Source organism: Myxine glutinosa, chromosome 12 (genome assembly GCF_964187855.1).
Source record: "Myxine glutinosa chromosome 12, kmMyxGlut1.1, whole genome shotgun sequence".
Lineage (NCBI taxonomy): Eukaryota > Metazoa > Chordata > Myxini > Myxiniformes > Myxinidae > Myxine > Myxine glutinosa.
This window is the reverse complement of record NC_136272.1, coordinates 75,112,825-75,129,724: the sequence shown is the minus strand read 5'-3', so window position 1 is coordinate 75,129,724 and position 16,900 is coordinate 75,112,825. Positions and strand designations below refer to the sequence as shown.

Below are 16,900 nucleotides of genomic sequence, written 5' to 3'. Positions count from 1 at the left end.
CCTTTAATTCCATCTGGGTCCACAACGATTTGTCCCACTTCATCCTTCAAGCAACTCACCCCCATCACATCACACCTCTCTTTCGCTATCTGCTTTGCAATCCTGAATACCGCTCTCTGACCCTCTTCGGAATCCAAGCGTTCTCCGAACATTTTCCTACATGCCTCCTGCGCCTTTGCTACCTCTTTCTTTGCAGCCTTCTTGGCTGCCTTATAACTTTCATGCTCTGCTTTTTCTGCTCCCGTACCCTTCGCCTTCTGCCACTCCTTGAACTTCTTCCTCTTCTCGTCAATCCTCTTTCCAAGTTCATCATCCCACCACCATGTTTCCGAGTGCCTCGGCGGTCCTTTTGTCCATCCACATACCTCACCAACGGCTCCCAACAGACTATCTTTCATTGACATCCAACCACGTTCAAGCTCAACCACATCATCCTCTACCCGACTCAGCCTCTCTTTTAATGCCTCCCTTACTGTCACCTCTTTCAACCTCCACACCTTCATTCTTGGTTGGTACTTCACCCGCCGAGCTCTCCTCACACCTTTCACCCTTATGTCGCAGACAACCAAGTGGTGCTGTGAAGCAGCCTCCTCCCCCGGGATCACCTTTGTGTCCCGGAGGTGCCCCGTATCTCGCCTACGCACCATCAGGTAGTCAACGGTTGTCGTCGACCCACCTGACGTGTATGTAACAAGCTTATTATCCTCTTTCTGGAACTGAGTATTACAAATCAACAAATCAGCTCCATCAGCAAACTCCAAAATCCTTTCACCTTCTCCATTTCTCACGCCATATCCATAACCCCCATGAACTCCCTCAAAACCATCCATACTCCTTCCCACATGTCCATTTCGGTCTCCTCCTACCACAACAACTTCCTCATCTTTCACGTTTTCCATCAGCTTCTCTATCGCACACCAGAACTTGTCCTTCTCTTCATCGCTCCGACCAACCTGCGGAGCATATCCCGAGATGACGTTCACCAAGAGCTTTCCAATCATCATTTTCACAATCATCAACCTATCACTCACTCTAGTCACACTCACCACACTGTCTACAAACTCCTCAGAAAACAGGACACCAACACCATTCACGCCCTCCGGGCACCCTTGCCACACAAACTTGTATTTCTGTCCCTGTCTACCCTTCACCATTCTCACACCACTTCCCTTCCATCTCGTCTCCTGCACACAACATATGTCCACTCTTCTTCTGACCAGTACTTCCACCACATCTCCTGATCTCCCTGTCATTGTCCCTACATTCCATGTCCCAAACCTCAGAAACCGATCTCTACTTCGGGCTGTACCCTGCCCATATGTAGTTGTAATTGTCATGGTTCTCTTTTTGAGGCAATGTTTTTATGGCCGGATGCCCTTCCTGACGCCAACCCTCTTAGTCGCCTCTTACGCCACGCAGGGATACGGTGTACCTATTCTAACCAGGGTACACACCGGGAACCATGAGTGGTCAATAATAAAAAATGCACAGTATGTATATAGGATACATGAACACAAACCTCTGTGTTAAAAACTGTACATCGGAATCTCCTTCGCTGCTCTCATCAAATACAAATTATGCTGTATAGAAAATAATGTTTCAAGGTAATTGTACACAACTTTTAAAGACTCAAGTCAACCGAGATTTGCAATCGACTCAAGTGTGCGCAAGCCTGTGAAGTTCTGAAGCTGCATTCATTATACCAGTGTCAGAGTTGGCTTGTTGCCCCTGATGTGTGTTGAAAGAAGGACTCATTGGACGGTACATCTGCTGACCCACATGAGGGAGCCGGCTCGACGGGTAGTATAAAATCCCCATCTGCTGCAGTGTAAAGATACAACAAAGTCAAAATTAGACAAAGTGCACAGCAAACATACTTCTTTAACCAAGCCAGCTATGCATAGTACAAGTGGCTTTTTTGTTGTTGTTGTTGTTGCGTACAAGATCGAGGCTCATGTAAGAGCTAACATTAATCACAAAAAAAACAAAAACTTTACGGACACACAAAAAATACAATAAAGGGAGCGGGAGACAAGATGGGGAGAGAGAGGGAAGCACACAAGTACAACAGCAGAGAACAGGGACATCGGAAGATCTGTGGGAGGGAGAGGGCTTGGGGGGAGGAGGTATGGGAAGGGGGGTGGGGAGGGAACTTGAGTAAATTTGTGAAGACCTTTCATCTAAATAAAATTTGTGCCTTTCAAACTATCAAACTATTCTTTTATATTTTCCTTGACAAGTAAAGTAGTACCATTTCTGATATAACATCGATCACTTGAGATGGGAATGTACTTTTAAGTAGCTCAAATGCTCTTGGTGTAGAAATGTGGGTCATTCGGTCATAGATGATTTGGGAGACGCATTCTTAATTGTATCCCATTCTGTTCAACTACTGTATCCCATTTTACAGGTTATACCTACTACAAATGTGCATGCTTGTCCACCATATGCATCGTCTTTTGCTGCACACTGCCTGGACAATAATTTAGAAACCTCTATCAATTGGCTTGTAAGCAACGACAGGGCTTAAGCACAGCCTTAATAGACAAGAATGACACTCGGTAGAGTGCATACCTCAACCAGGCTCAACAGTTTATGCCTTGTATCCCACCAATAGGCCGGATCTGCATTGGGACCATTCTTCCTTGTTACACACCGAAATCTAAGCAGCTGGTTCTTGTCACCTACCAAACTCATCCATCAAGTTTTGTCATAATCTGTCCACAACTTTTTGAAACATCATGCTGCAGTATATAGCATTTTTGCCCCATCTCTCAATGGGGAAGAATCACTAAAAACATTCTCGTATGGATCCGGATCCGTGTCTTCACCAAAACCTAATCAAATCATCCTTGGCTCACCCACCCTGCCCACCAACTTTCGTCTGAATTGGTCCATAACTTAGATATTCTGCTCACAGACAGACAGACAGACAGACAGGGGTGAAAACATAACCTCTGTCCACTTTCACTGGCAGAGGTAATAATAGCATGAACTTCACAAATAGTTTTTCTAAACTCCCAGATGGATACAACCTCCAAACTTTGTAGGACCGATGCTTTTATGCATCGCTTTATGCTACGTACAATCTGCTTTTATGCTACGTTACACATTATCCCACAGGATATGAATGGGATTGAGATTATGGGGATTGTGATAGCCAAGAAAGGCCAATTGAGCCCCGTTTGAAAAATGACATGTTCTGAGATGTAGTGTTGGTACTGGGCCAGAACGATAGCTTTTTGATAAATGAGATCATCGGGAGATCAACCTGACTACAGATGTCAAAGGCGAACCCATGCATGACCAACTGGGCCACCTACAACCCATTACGTTATGCTATGGTTCTTTAAAAGGGAATAGCCAGATCTGCCACATATTATTTCCCAGACCATTACTCAATGGCTAGCAGCTGACGTTTTGGAGAAGATTTTCAAAAAGGCCCAAAAGCTTCAGAAATGTCACCATTCTCTAAACTTTTCTACACATTGCAGTGAAAATTTGACAACATTCATCTCCATTGGTCCACAGTCCTATTCTGGGGTTGGGGAAGGAGGGGGAAGGGGAGGGGGGTGAGAGGGGGTTATTAGAGGGGAGGACATTGAAAATTTAAATACACCTGTTTGGAGCAGGAATATGGCTAAAAAGCCTCATACCTTTCAGTTCTATGCACAAGGTCATTACAACAGGCATTTTAAGGCCATTTTTCCTGCTAGAGCGGGGGTTAGCCTTGCGGTCCCCATGACAATCTTCTCCATTTTGCCCTATTTTCTGCATCTCTCCTTGTTAACCCCCTTGCCTGCATTTATTCTTCGACCATCTTTAGCCAAGTCTTTCTCGGTCTTCCCCGTCCTCTACTTCCTTCTACATTCATTTCCATCACTCTTCTCAACCAGTCACTTTCATCCTTCCTCAACACATGACCAAACCATCTCAACCTGTTCCTCTTCACAGCATCCATCACAGGCTCTATTCCCATCATCTTTCGCAATTCATCATTTGTCTTCCTCTCTCTCAACGATACTCCGCACATCCACCAACGATACTCCATACAAGGTCATTAATGGAATGAAAATCGCTGACACCTATCATTCTTCATAATAAAGGAATAGCCCCCAGGTGGGCTGACGGGCATCTCTTAAAGTTGTAGTTCAGACTACTGCTGATTTTGGGGCCACTGCGAAGGCCACTAATACAAAATCGAAACATCTAAGACCGGGAGATCTTGCGGATCATTGAGTGGAAGAGCTGTATCGGGTTTCTGAGCAATCGGTTGGTATATCAGGGATAAGTAGGGATCCGAAATTCCAGAGGGTAAGCCTCCTCCCCTTTGGGAGCCCCCATGATCCAAATTCGAAAAATCTAAGACAGAGTGATTCTGCGGACCATTGAGTAGAAGGGGTGTCGGGTTTCAGAGCAATCAGTTGTTAAATAAGGAACGAGTAGAGATCTTAAGTTTGGGGGTTAACCCCTCCTGGGAGCTTCCATGATCAGAAATCGAAAAATCAAAGTCTGAACAATTGTGCAGGCTACTCTCTTGTATTCATTCATGTGTCAAGTTTCAGAACAATCAACCATGTGATAAGGGAGAAGTAGCAAAAATAGCCAGAAGTTAACTGACGGACGGACAGACATCCGGACATCACGGCCCATTTTATAAGCTCATCCCTTCGAGAATCGAGGTGACACCTAATAATGTCCAAGGCTTACGTTGGAGTTAATATGTACATCTCTGTAGTGCAATGACAATTGGAAGCCATTTTTATTTTACATGATTAACAAGCACATCATGAGACAACAAACAAAGAAAAGTAAAATAAAAACTTTGAAGGAGTTAAGTTTCAGTGTGCAGTTCTCTTTCTTCCTCCTTACCTGGTAGGGTCCTTGATGAGCACAGCCTTGTGGCTGTACTTGTTGGTGTGATGCTTGAGGCAGCAATTGTGGAACCATACCTCCTCCATAGCCACACACTCCCATTGGCTGGCTTTGGGAGGGCAGCTGGAACCCTAAAGATTGCTGTGATTGATGTTGCGGCATGACAGGAGATGAGTATATGGAGGAAGTGCTGTCACTCGTCTCAACTGGAGATTGTCGGTCAACCTTCACCTGCTCAAACTTGGAGCCCATCTCATTCTGTGAGGAACAGCACAGGTGGGCACTTAATACATGTAATTTTAACAGTAGTTTCTGAAAAACAGTAGTTGTGAGCTACATGACTCTGCATAAATTATTCTAACCACGTGTTTGTCCATACATTGTTCAATCAAAATTATCAACCATCTCCATTTCCCTCTAATTAATTATTGGAACAACCCTCTCCCCATAACCTGACCAACACAAATAATAAACCACTTCGAGGTTTCATAACCAGCTGCTATAGGCCATTCTGAAGTGCAATGCCAAAGGTGAACAGGGCGATGTTAATCAAGCAAGTATTCCTTTCATAGCACAACAATGACGATGACGTAATTAAGGAATAAAAGGTTGAAGCAATTATCTTGGCAAGGATAACATTTCCTTGCAGCGAATTCTGATGGTGATCACACGGACAGGCCAATGAACAAGCTAAACAACCAAGAAAAGGCAAAACTTGTGGTTTGCCGCAACCTGTCCTGAGGACCTTCGTTTGATATTTTCTGCACAATTTGTGTCCGAGAGATTTAATGAAACCACAAATATGGAAACTACTTGCAGCATGCTAAAAACAACCAAAAGTCATTTATCCAAGTCATGTTTTCAAGTGTTTGTGTGTTTTTACGTTATTCTTTCACGGCTGAACCGTAGCACCTATAGGCCCCAAGTTTTGGGTGAAGGTACTTCAGAATCTGAGCAAGGTTTTAAGCTACTACACATTTAAGCCCTTGACGTCCGTTTTGAGGCCACCAAAGGCCTCTTTAAATTGTATATTGGGATTTGCGGACAGCCGGTGCTGTTGGGATATGGGATTAGCCACCGACCCACAGGCAAAAGGTCACCACCATGAGGCCAATAACTACGTAGCTTTTCAATGTCCAGCACATCCTGAAACCCCCACTGTGAAAGGCTCACCCAGCCAGGCAGCGCTGGGTAGCTCCTCTCAGTACTAAATGAACCTTTTAAAAGATGATTTGTATTTTATAGGGGAACCCAAACGCTCACACCACCTCAACGCTAATCTATCCCTTGATACCCTACAAAATAGATATGATGTGTCTTTTTCCGATTTGCTATTTATAAAATCGGTAATTTTGCAATTAACAGTCGAAATCTTATTCATCTTCACAATTAGCCGTGACGTCACACCATGAAGTCGACCCCCACTTCCGTATTGTTTATGGGTTACATGGAGCTACGATTTAACTCAAACGGCGATTAATTTTAAAACTTCTACAAATATGCTGAGTCGATGCTTCATTGGTGGTTGCAGTGTTACAAACAGAAACGTTTCATGCTACACAAATGGCTGAAAGATCTGAGAGTTAACAGAAATTGGAGGAGGGTTGTCCGAAATACCCGAGTGTGGAACGGGCCTACAAAATGTTAGCTTTTGTGCTCAGAACATTTTACAGACCTCTGTTATGAATCAACAGAGATGGCTAGATATTGCGGTTATCCGCCGCGATTGAGAGAGGATACCACCCTTAAATTTAAGTGGAAGAAACAGCCATCGCTCAAAACTAAGACCAGGTAGCAACACTCACCCCTCCGCAATCCTCCATCAACCATCACCCCAGCTAGCAATACCCATGATCACTCCACATCCCTCACTCCCTCACTCCCTCCACCATCCAACCACAGCCCCCATCAACAATCATCACCATAATAACCACCACCATCCCATCCCCTCCCCCACCTTCTGCAACCTCCCCATCAACCATCACCCTAGTTAACAATAACCACCCCAGACCTCCCATCCACCACCCTCCCCCCACCCCTCAACCTTCTGCAACCTCCCCATCAACCACCATCACCCTAGTTAACAATAACCACCCCAGACCTCCAGACCTCCACACCACCACCCTCCACCCCCCCCGCCCCCAAAAACCTTCTGCAACCTCCCCATCAACCATCACCCTAGTTAACAATAACCACCCCAGACCTCCCCTCCACCAACCTTCCTCCCTCCCCCCCCCCCCTCTCTCTCTCCCCACAATCCCCTACACTGTATTGGACATCAACACTGCATGACACAGCACAATCACAGACACAAATGGTGTCCCAGGAAAGTATGAAACTGGACGATTCTGTAACATACAGGTCACCGGTTCAGCCTGCAAAGGTGGGAAAAAGCATTTGTTGCCCATTTGGTCGGCGTTGTCCGAGTGAGCATGGGCAGTGTCCGCGTGTGCCTGGGCAGTGTCCGCGTGTGCCTGGGCAGTGTCCGCGTGTGCCTGGGCAGTGTCCGCGTGTGCCTGGGCAGTGCCCGCGTGTGCCTGGGCAGTGTCCGCGTGTGCCTGGGCAGTGTCCGCGTGTGCCTGGGCAGTGCTCGCGTGTGCCTGGGCAGTGTCCGAGCGTGCCTGGGCAGTGTCCGAGCGTGCCTGGGCAGTGTCCGAGCGTGCCTGGGCAGTGTCCGAGCGTGCCTGGGCAGTGTCCGAGCGTGCCTGGGCAGTGTCCGAGCGTGCCTGGGCAGTGTCCGAGCGTGCCTGGGCAGTGTCCGAGCGTGCCTGGGCAGTGTCCGAGCGTGCCTGGGCAGTGTCCGAGCGTGCCTGGGCAGTGTCCGAGCGTGCCTGGGCAGTGTCCGAGTGTGCCTGGGCAGTGTCCGAGTGTGCCTGGGCAGTGTCCGAGTGTGCCTAGGCAGTGTCCGAGTGTGCCATCTTTATCTAAGAGTGTGCCACCGCCATCTTCACTAACACCATTTTCCTCTGAATCATTCACACATGCCTCGAAAGGATACGGCTCCATAATTTCCCCGAAAGCGTTTCCATCACTAATATTGTCTCCAATAGTTTCTTCACAATCCCACTGATCAGTTTCAGCATACTGAGAACCCTTAGAGTTGCTAATGATGGTTGAATCAGTATCGGAAACCGAGCTCGACATGCACTGAGCTCGGTGAGTTCATCGTGCGACGTCACTGGCAAAATCGAAAATCGACAATCTAGGGCTTATTTTGACACTTTGTGATTGGCAAAAACAAATTCAATTTTTTTTCTTCAAATTAGACAGTTAATAATAAAATAATAATTAAAAAAAAAATTGCGTTTGGGTTCTCCTTTTTAACTTGCCTGACCTGCATAAATTTAAAAAATGTTATAATAGAGTATGTATGTTCATAGGAAATGACATATGGTAAACTATAGTGTTTTTGTAAATAATTATCAAGGTTGTGCTTGGAGTATAGTTTCCTTTACAGCAAAGCCTGACATGGCTCTCAGGAAACTGCGGTCCGGATACATAACATGGCCTTTGTATGCACTTTTCCACTGGCCTTAGCATGTCCTGATTCAAAAGTAATACAACATCTGTAAACCTGACTCAATATATATGAATTTAAAAAGAAAGGCGATAGGAAAGCCAGGCATGACGAAAAATGTGTTCCAGCATGGAAAGGGCAAGGAGAGCTTTGTTTGCTCCTCACAAACCCACACAAAGTGCATCGTTCTCATTTCAGAAAAGGTTCCATAATTCAAGCATTTTCATATTCCATATTGGAGATTTCCTGTGATAACAATGCCACCAAAACAAAATAAGGAAAGAACTTACGACTGTGACGAGACTGTTTATCAGTGGCTGTTGTGGCACAGTCTGCTGGGATTGTGGAGACGAGTCATCAGAAAGATAGTCCTTTATTAGTTGATGTCTGGGTGGTGGATGGTAAACAGCAGGGCTTCCATCAGGGTTCATAAAGGGTTGTCCTGAGAACATCAAAAAGCAACAGAATGCTCAACTGAAATTAGAGAAATACTCAGTATTTCACATGTAAAATAACAATTATGAAAGGCAGTGGAAACTACAGGGTTCATTGAACACCACAATAGAAATAACCCACACAGTCTTAGGAAAAAGGACATGGGCAGGTCTGCGAGCAGAAAATTTGATTGGTCGCGATGATGTAAAATATCGTAACATTTTGTCCAAGTACTGCTAAACAGAAGGATTTTGAATGTGCCAATAAGGCAATTTGTGTTCTATTAATGTTGAAGTATATAATTCAATTAAAATAAAATAAAGATTTAAAAGGTTGTAGAAATAAATTATCCTGGAAGTGTACCGCCGTTGATGCAGTGTCTTTTACGCCACCTTGTTTAACACGTTACATTAGTTATCTGTGCCTCTTGTTTGTGTCCTCTATGACATCCTTAAAACAGTAAGTTTCCTGGTTGGAATGATTTTGTTTCAAAATTTCAATTTTGTTTGACCCTCAGACAGGCAGACAGAGTAAAACAATCGCACTCATGTCCGAAGCAAGTGATTCAGTTTGGCATTTTTAGTATGAAATAGGGAAGGCCTAGAAACAAACGAAACCCATTAGAATTACCCTTTAGAACCCTCTAAAACTTATTAGAATTGCCCTCTAATTGCCCTCTAAACTTATTAGAATTCTTTTTTGGAATTCGCACAACGCAACACTTGTTTACGTAACAAACGTGGTCCCTCATCGTGGTACTCAAACGTGGTCAAAAAATTTCCGTGCTCCCTCATCGTGAATAACACTCGACCCAAACAAAGCCAATGGAAATCTGAAGCAACAGAACCGGGCAATGTATAATCAGCAGAGGCCTACAGACCTAATGTGTTAGGGCCACCAGAAAACAAGATGGCGACCATATCATTTCGTCTCGGTGCTATGTTGGGTGGAGTCAGGCGACAGATGTGGGTGCGGTCTGGCAGCTGTCCGACCAATGGGTGCACATTTCAAAATTCAACCCCTTCCCAACAATAACCCCAAAAACAACAACAACGTGAAGCTCTTGTAGACTTGCGAAGTGTCGCAGGTGAAAAACAAAATATGGAGTTGAGTAAATGCTACAACATTGCATCATAAAATCTTGATAACTTGAGCTCAGGTGTAAATGTTGATCTAAAGTATGTGGGTACTTCAACTGCAATTGGTATTCTCATTGTGGAAGCCTCTTCCTGTTACTGGCATTTAATCTCTTCCAAATTCAACCCTAAATATTATTCCTGCCAAATGATTTAATCCCCTTTGTTGAGACCAGACTTTCATGCAGAGGTCCTGCCCCGTCAAAAAGACGGTGATGTCCTCCAAGCCAATTAAACAAAGGGATTTTATCTGTGAATGTTCACATAATTCAGAAAGCTAAATGAAAAACTGAAATCTCTTCATGTTTCCATTGATACCGTCATTGAAGGTTATTAATTTTTTCCCACATATGTCAACTCATTGTGTATTTATTTTCTTTGCCTTTATGACATATAAAATTTTTCTCAATAATTTTTGTCTAACAATTTTGTCTACTCTACGTCAATAATAATTTTCCTCTAAATAAAACAAATTTACACAAATGGGATTCACAAATCACTGACAAAATGACCGTTGCATTTACAGTGTCACCAGCCACTAAAGAAGAAAAAAATACGTCTGAGTGTAGACATCATTTTGTACAAAGAATCACACCTGTGTGCGGATTCACCAAGATGCTTCCCGGTGGAATACCCATGCTCTCAAGAGGCAGCAGACAGAAGTTGGGGCCCGCTGTGGTAGATATAGGTTGGGGGGCTGAACCGGAATACTTAAATGCAGGAGCAGCACCATTTAACGCAGACCCAAGGGAAACTTGAGGTAATGGTTGGGTCTGTTGTTGCCAGGTAAGTGAACCGGAAGATGAAGCCATGGTGTTCGACGAGTCTGCATCTGAAGGAAGTAAAAAAGAAAAGAAAAAAAGAAGATGTTTTGCACGTTGAAACATTTGTGTTTAATGATAATACTGTACAAATAATAATAATTCATGATTTAATAACATTAGTGAAGTTGCACTTTAGATATATTACAATGTGAAATTAATGTCATAATACGTTTCACTTTGTTTTTAGGGTAAATGTGAAATAATTTATTATAATGGAATATAGTACAGTACTGTATATGAAATCTTTCCTTTTCTCCAACAACCTCATCTCAGATCGCCGATTTGGTTTCAGACCAGGTCACTCCACCTTGGTCATGCTGCTTCTACTCAACCAACAATGGATGGAGACCCTCAATGTTAGACATGGGATCTGGGCCGTCACTCTGGACATATCTCTTGCTTTCGATACAATCTGGCATCCTGCCTTACTCTCCAAACTATCTGCCAATGGCATCCAAGGCCAACTTCACAGATGGCTTACTGACTCTCTACTTTCGTAGCCAATGTGTGACTCTCAACGGAATCCATTCATCTCCTCTCCCTGTCAAGGCTGGAATGCCCCAAAGCTTGCTCCTGATCTTGCATGACTTGCTCCTGATCCAGTGGTGAGCTTCAGGACCCGTGGTCCTATTTATAGCTCACCTGGAACGAAGTTCAGGGGAGCTTATGCGATGGCGTGTCGTCCGTCAGTCCGTAAACACTTGAAACTTCTTCTCCGAAACCGCTGATGGGATTGCGACGAAATTTGGCACAAATGATATTTGTTGTGTGGTGACTAAAGTTTGCACACAGCATTAAACAAACAAAACAAAAAAAATCGGGGTTTAAGGGGGTCTACCAGGGGTCAAAGTGGATCCAGGTTTGACCCCCCACAAAATAGGAATTTGCTTTTTCCTCTGAAACTACACACACTATTTCGATGAAACTTTACCACATCCTTCACCACCCGTGATGTACCAATGTTTGTTCAAGGAATTAGAAAAATTTGGGTCTTAGGAGGTGTATGGGGTTGAGGGAGGGTGGGTTGCCCCCAAAAATAGGTATTTTTTTCTTTGTTTGTTTAAAATCTTATGATTATGTTAGTATGATTCCACATGCTGCCCTGTCTTCTAGCAACCATTGAAATTGGTTTAAAATACCCTTAGTCAGTGCGGTATACTGTTTACTCTACCAGGTGAGCGCCAGGGGTATTGCCCCTATGTTTTCACATGCATCGAGGTGTACATAACCGAAGATGTGGTCTCGGAATGTGGAAAACTGTCTCGTGCAGTAAAATTTTCCAAAGATTTCCACTATAAAGGCTAAATATATGATAAGGTAGGTAAGCCTACCTAATATTGCATAGAGTTTCAAAAATTTAAACATAAAATCTGTATTGATTACATTTAAGAAAATGTTTGAAGGATTTAATCATGTCTACGATTTTGAAGTGTACTAATATATTGTGCCAAAAATAAGGGTCTGTTAGTTACTGAACGTTGGTTATAAAGATGGATAGGTATTTTCAGTGTATTTTTTGTCATGGTCATCTTAATTTCCCGATTGAACAAAGAACAACAACAACACCAACAACAACACCAACAACAACACCAACGGTCGATTCAATGCTTTGGTGTTGTTATATGTGCACAAATATATTGTTACGTTTCTGCGAACTGCCTCTCCACCACCACCCCTCCTTCCCCACTACCCCAGGGAACGCACAATCGTGCATGCAGGTTGTCGAGTTCAGTTATCTCATTAGTATTTGGATTCAGACAGTTCTCCCTTTTGTGTAGTGGGAAAACAGGGCTATGCGTATGCGAGGGATATAGAGAGGTCTTCTTCTTTCTCTCTCCATTATCCTCTTCCGCCTCCGCCCCCTTTTTATAACTCGACATTCACAGCCATATTGGACGGGATGGTAACCATCGCACATTTTAGACACCGTATTTAATTTGGCTTCTCCTCTTTCCAGACAGACACGGCTCCAATTCGGTCTATTTACCTCTGCAGACACATTTGAAGCATTAATGAGCCTTAGAGTACATACTTTATCCTTAATTCCCCTCCATCCCAACACATTTATTAAACACAAACACCGTATTCATTAAACACGAGCACCACACATTAAAGCAGCCGTGTTCTCAGCGTTATCTCGCCTTGGCGGGAAACGCGAGAAGCAGGGGGCTTGATAGGGAGGGTCCCAGAGCACAAAGCACGGATGATCGACAGTAGAGCAAGGTGGAGCATCTGGAGGCGTGCCAATGGGGATGCTCCATGTGGGACTATGCTCCTCCCCCCCTTTCACACTTAAGCGAGTATAAAGGCAGAACGCAAATGCTATTCAAAGTTTTAGACCCGAGCCAGGGATCTGCTGCTGAAGAGGAAGAGTACCTGCCTGCCACCGAGGAGAAATCCTCACCTTAGAATCGAACCAGAGATCTCCTGGGCGCTAGGACGATCGCCTGCCTGTCATCTGAGGAGAAGCCACGTTGTGCTGAGGGAGGGACCATTGCACTGAGGGAGAGACCCTTCTGCACTGGGCACGAAGCGCAGTGCAAGTGGTGAAAGGCAGTAGGAAGGATCGCTCGCCTGCCATCTGAGGGAAACCCACATCCCTGAGGGAAAGACCGTTGCCCCGATGGAGGTAGCTGTGCTGGGCATGAAGCGCCTCGCAAGTGTTGAAAGGCAAACAGGCCAAGCAGAGATCTCTGGTGGAGGATGAGGTTGCACTAAATCACACCACACCACACTATCATACTGACCACCTCCCACCCCCACCAGTATCAGGATCGGTGCACGTCTATCGACGGTGCCCAAGTGAGGCAAGGGCTGACCCTATGCCCTGAACTAATTCTCCCCCTCTTATTTTCTTCCTCTCTGCCTTTCCTCAGAGTGTGATTCAGCTGAGCCCATGTGATCTGTGTAAATAATTAAGTAAGATTGGAAATGGGATTAGCATAAAATGCAATGAAGCTTTTTGGGTTGGGATTATTGACTGTCTTTATTTTCCTTATGGGATGTTGCCCGCCAGACAGGGCCACTCAAGGTGGGGGCTACACAAAGAAAACAAAAGCAGAATAACCAGCCCCTTGGATTGGAAGAAGACAAATATAGAAAAAAATTCTTCACAGAACAAAAAGGGCTGGGAGGGGTGAGCTAGTCTGCTTCAAAACAACAGTGCCTCTACCCCCATTTTTGGTAAACTGCCGACCAAGGCTAATTAATGAGTACCACCCACCCAGGTTTGCGATCAGAGTTGTCCTTCTCCTTGGCAGACTCAGGTAAATGGTGTCAGATGGCGGACCCTGGGAGATTTCGCTGTCTGATTGGTGTTCGTGGTTGATTATAAACCTACCAGGTCACGGGGTTATCTGTGACCGGTGGCCTCAGGACCTGTAGTCAGGAGAAGTCCTCTTGTGGTAAACCCCGAAAGCTGGATCCGTAACAATATTGAGTTAGACATCGAGAGGGTAGTGGACTGTATGCAAGACAACATCCCCCAAAAAAAAATATATATGTTTTTTTTGTATACAAGATCGAGGCTCGTGTAAGAGCTAACATCAATCACAAAAAAAAAAAAGGACAAACGGCCACACAAAACATACAATAAAGGGAGCGGGAGACAAGATGGGGAGAGACAGGGAAGCTCACAAGTACAACAGCAGAAAACAAGGACATCAGGAGATCTGTGGGAGGGAGAGGGAGAGGGCTTGGGGGGAGGAGACATGGGAAGGGGTGGGGGGAGGGGGAGGGAAGAGGTATAAAACACATGGACACTGCCAGGACTTCCAGGAAAGAAGTTGGTATTTCAAAAAAGTGGATCTGGGGGGTAGAAAAGATCAAGGTTTTGGATGGGGGAAGATAAGAGATGGTGGTGAACAGCTGTTTTTAAGACCTGGAGGGATGAGTGGGATTGAAGAGAGTGAGGGAGTTTGTTCCAGAGGTGGGAGTAAAGAGGAATGAAAGAGTGAAGGTGAGCAGAGAGCAGGTGAGCAGATATTATTAATGAATCTTGTGTCTGATTAAATCGGTTTCATCAGCCAATCGCAGTGACGTCACACATCAATTTTATTGGCCTAATGGTTATTTATCTGGTTGCAGCTTACGTCTGAACAATTTATTTGTTTTAATCATTATGCCATTTGTTTCATTCTATGCAATGTCTCCTTTTCATTCAATTGGATTTCTATGATAAGACAATAATTAAAATAAATGTTGCATTTTGAGCAATAGTTTTTTCATTCGAGTACTTCTTTTCAAAAGTAGAACATCATTATTTGTCTATACTTGGAATAGCCTTTTGAATTTATCACAAAAAAAAAAACACCCACAAAAAATGTTCCCCTCGCTCTGCCCGACAAAATTATATTTTTCAGTGCAATGTAAATATTTGTGCCCCCCTCCTCCCCCATAACCTAAAATCATGGATCCACACCTGATAATAACCAATTGTATGTTAATTAACCATGCTAATAATCTGCCAATTTGGATGGAAGATGTGGAGGGAGGAGGAAGGTGAGGGAGTGGAAGTTAGACAACAAGTAATATAGAATAATGAACAGTTTTTTGATTATGGATTATAAAATAAATTGAAGAAACATTCATGCAAGAATGCCACAGGGAAATTTGGCAACATGAGAAGTAAAATTGTCCAAACACACTTGTTTTGGAAAGAGGTACTCCACTGTGGTTGCTTCCGATGCTGTCTCCACGAAGCAGCATGGTGGAGATTCCACTGAAGCTGCTTGCCTTGGTGACTGCTGGTCTTGAACACAGCCGGTGTGAGTTCTCAGAATCCGTGCTGCTCCAAGGCCGGGCTTCTAATTTGCGTGAGGTTCCACAAACTGGCCCACAGCTTACCCCACTACTGCTTTCAGTCTCTGTACTGCTGTGCTGGCTTCCAGATCCACGACTAGAACCATTGCGGTACCTCCTGCAGGATGGTCAAAAGAGAAAATTACATATATTGCCTCAATTACTGAGTACATACCATGATCCAACTGGAGTAATACATGTTGGTGTGTGTGTGTTGTTGGTCATCTCCATATATGGGTTTCAGAAGGTGGAACGGAGCTCTCCCAGGTTCTCAAAGTATACACCTCCATGTGTGCCTGTGCAGTGTGCATGCAAGGTGATGTTGGCTGCTATCTCTACACGTGGGTGTTTTTCAGGAGATGGAAGTGAGATGTACCAGGTCTCAAAGTTGGACCTGGTAGGTCTTCGTTCCACCTTCTGAAACTCGCATATGGTGTGTATATATTTAATTTTTCCATTCATTAGACAATTTTTTTTTCACATTTTGCATTTAACAGACAAATTTGGTCCTTATTGGTTAGATGTTTATGCAGTATGATGGCCTGACGAGAGCAAATAAGCCCAGAATCCTATCACCTACCCCCCACCTCCCCCCACCGCCTCCCCCATCTCAATGCCTGTGTCTAACATTATCAACCCTGTTGACCACATTTTTACAGTGCTACCCTCTGTAATCTGTCCGAGGTGTCTCTTTTAGTGTTTCGCTAGGCCAACGGTGCTAGTATTGGTGGGAGAATGACATAGGTGCCTTTAGCCATGACCAATCATCTCATGACATTTGGGTGAAGGGTTATGGGAGGGGTCACCCTGCCCCCAGACCAATGGTCTATCGTGAGAGAGTGGAGGAACATGGAACATCAGATGTGTTGCACAAGCCAGAGGTGATAAAGGCGGGTGCACCGAGGGGAAGGGAGTAGTCCAGCGGAATCGGCTGGAAGGAAAGGTGCACTTCTTTGCCATTCCAGTCCGTCCAGAGGCACGAGCTGCCTGCACCAGAGCTACACCAGATCTCCTCACACACCATCTCCTCACACACTGAGCCATGCCGGACAAGGGAGACATTTGTCCCTGACAAGCAGCCAAAACTGATGATCTACAAACTACTGGATCCTACCTGATGTTCCAGTATTTTCTTCTGTCCAATGAATTCACCCTGTCTGCTCGACCGATGTGTGATTGGGCCCAATAAGGATTAAATAATTAAAGTTTGTTTGCTGGTCTGTGGGCGTAAGTATCGGTAGGAGTAAGGGTTTTTTTTTATTGACATCATTTATTCCGTTCCTTCCTTGTGTTCCCTTCCCCGTGTGACCATT

At 44.5% G+C, this 16,900-nt stretch overlaps 1 protein-coding gene across 9 annotated transcripts in view; it reads right to left on the bottom strand.

Annotated features, from left to right (window-relative positions):
* LOC137437528 (R3H domain-containing protein 1) overlaps positions 1 to 16,900 on the bottom strand; it is a 166,744-nt gene that overhangs the window by 9,274 nt on the left and 140,570 nt on the right. For 6 of the 9 annotated variants that reach the window (XM_068131922.2, XM_068131929.2, XM_068131925.2 and 3 more), the window contains 5 exons: positions 15,434 to 15,705; positions 10,559 to 10,795; positions 8,683 to 8,834; positions 4,873 to 5,133; positions 1,704 to 1,821 (listed from right to left, as the gene is read on the bottom strand). In XM_068131922.2, coding sequence (XP_067988023.1) covers positions 1,704 to 1,821; positions 4,873 to 5,133; positions 8,683 to 8,834; positions 10,559 to 10,795; positions 15,434 to 15,705 — 1,040 coding nt within the window. The remainder of the gene's footprint in view (positions 1 to 1,703; positions 1,822 to 4,872; positions 5,134 to 8,682; positions 8,835 to 10,558; positions 10,796 to 15,433; positions 15,706 to 16,900) is intronic. The other 3 variants (XM_068131927.2, XM_078766018.1, XM_078766017.1) reach the window with 1 other exon arrangement.